The sequence below is a fragment of the Etheostoma spectabile genome, unplaced genomic scaffold (genome assembly GCF_008692095.1).
Source record: "Etheostoma spectabile isolate EspeVRDwgs_2016 unplaced genomic scaffold, UIUC_Espe_1.0 scaffold314, whole genome shotgun sequence".
Taxonomy (NCBI): Eukaryota; Metazoa; Chordata; class Actinopteri; order Perciformes; family Percidae; genus Etheostoma; species Etheostoma spectabile.
This window is the reverse complement of record NW_022605583.1, coordinates 995,935-998,219: the sequence shown is the minus strand read 5'-3', so window position 1 is coordinate 998,219 and position 2,285 is coordinate 995,935. Positions and strand designations below refer to the sequence as shown.

General features: G+C 42.7%; 1 protein-coding gene across 1 annotated transcript in view; it reads right to left on the bottom strand.

Moving 5' to 3' along the window:
- The window catches only part of cdc25b (cell division cycle 25B), a 9,168-nt gene that overhangs the window by 6,035 nt on the left and 848 nt on the right, over positions 1-2,285 (bottom strand). Inside the window, exons 3-5 of the mRNA XM_032511085.1 lie at positions 1,668-1,719; positions 436-477; positions 311-344 (exon numbers count right to left, since the gene is read on the bottom strand). Coding sequence (XP_032366976.1) covers positions 311-344; positions 436-477; positions 1,668-1,719 — 128 coding nt within the window. The remainder of the gene's footprint in view (positions 1-310; positions 345-435; positions 478-1,667; positions 1,720-2,285) is intronic.

The following is a 2,285-nucleotide window of genomic DNA, read 5'->3' as shown; positions in this document are numbered from 1 at the left end:
GGGGGGGGGGGGGGGGGGAGAGAGAAGGGATCTCAGTCAGCAGAGGCTCAGCATCTAAACAAGCCATCCAGTGGCAGGAAACACTGAACAATATTTGGAACTCATCAAGTATTAAAAACTGCACTTAAGACTAAAACTCCCGTTGCTGTCCCTTGTGTTTCATAATCTCTTTACTTCTAACTCCTGTTGTGGAATGTTCGTGCTTTAAGGTTTCTCAACAGCCAAATTAAGACAAGAGGAAAAATTACATTATCTGTCAGCCCTGAACATTAGCTTAAAAAAGAAAAGTAACTCATTAAAATCCACTTACTGGCAAAGAGTTGTTTCTTCGAATTGGCATCCTCCTGTAATGATAGAAGGGAGAGGACGGCATTGTTGTCAACACAAACCAAATCAACAGGCAGCCGTTAAGTTAATGACTAGAAGGCAACTTACTCGTTGACAACTCTGCGTGACTGGTGAATGGCCTTTTCAAATCTGTAAGAAATAAATAAATACAGATTCAGACAGAGTTTGTAGAACAACGCCTCATAGCCCAAGTAAGTTTAAATTGCTTGTTTAATAATCCTTACATTTCTTTGATCAAATAATCATCGACAAATGTTTAACTGCAACAAAAACGTTTTCATAACAAAACAAAGAAACTGCGGAAGAAAGAGGCTGGAAGAACAGTCGAAGAACATCTTGCAAGCCCTGTTCATAAACTACAAAGAATCTGAAGCTCTATTGAGAAAGCGAGGGGAACGGTTGGACTAGAGGAAGTTGGGTGAATGCATTGAGGCAAGAGATGGTCTTTGCATTGGAGTAATGCCCACCTGTATGCTAAATGAATGGAGAGATCAGTGTGAATGGGGGAAGAGAGAAAAAGAAAGGGAGGAGAAGAAGCACAGAGATCAGCAAATCTACCATATGCCTGCTGGAGCCAATACCGCCAACCCCTTTCCTGCAAGAGCCCTTTGTTTGTCGTGGAGAGAGCGTGTCCCATTCAATGCAGACCAGGAGAAGGGAGGGCAGCTGTTCTCTGGGGTGCCCTCATTTCAATGGCCCTGACGCAGAAAAAACCCCAGCCCCTCTATTCCTATTGAAATAACAGTGCATAGGAAGAGTGTGCCAAAACCCAGAGGGGGTGGGCTATTAAAACCCAAGCGCAGGCCATGTCCTCCCCCAACCTGGAAAACTCCTAGCAACCGAGCAGCTGTAAAGGGGTTGAATGAAGTATCAAGGAGCAAATGCTGCCGTAAGGGAAGTCACACATCAGACAGCGGCAGATGTCTGATGTGTGACTCACCCAACTCAGAATTTAGAAAAATGGGCCACCCAAGATTAGCAAACTGAGGATATGCTGACAAACTGGTCAAGATAACAAAGCAGACCGGCATGTTTCAGGCAAAAATAAAGCCTGTTCTTTGACTTTTCATGTGATAACTTAAAGAAAGTTCAGCTCACATGTTCATCAGCTAATCTTCTTAGTAAACGGAAAAAAAACGAGTTAAGCAGTCATCTTAGAGCCAACGGTAGAAACAATAATCCTACAGATGACAAACAGCGCTTGGTTAAGCTAAACCCAAGCGCAGGGTGGAGGTGGGGGGTGGTGTTGGGCTAAGCAGAGGGGCACCGCTCACAGGCTGACTGATTAGAACAGACATGACGAGGACAGTGCAACTTACGTGTCCTCCATTTCAACAGCATCCATCGGGCTGGGGGGGTCCATACCGAGGCCTGAAGGAAGACATTTGTGTCACAGATCAATATACGCATCAGGTGGTGAACTAGCACCAATAGAAATGTGGCGGAGGAATTTTGCATTCTCAACCAGTTTAGCAGCAACGTTATCAGTAAATTTGGATTTGATTTTACCCTACATAGACACATTTGTAAAAAGATGTCATGTGTGAGTGTAACTGCATAATAGGGTTGCTAGCAACAATTATTTACATTAAGTAATGTACCAAATGTGAAAATAACTATCTTTTAAACGCTCAAGGTGACCCATAGTTTTTTGGTACAACAAAACACTATCGTAGAAGACAAAAGTCTGGCTTTTTTTGCTTGGAAAATTAATAGTTGCAAATAACTTAGTACAGACAGTTGCAACCAGTCAGTTAATATTTCAAGCAAAAAAGCCAAACGTTTCTGTTTTGTAACAGTACTTACTACCATTGACAATTTTTCCATGACCACATCTTAAGGACATGACTATGAAATGAGATGCAATGAACGCATTAGGCCCTCAGGCATCAATTCTAACAGCATCAATTAGCACAGACAATGGCTTTTCGGGGAGG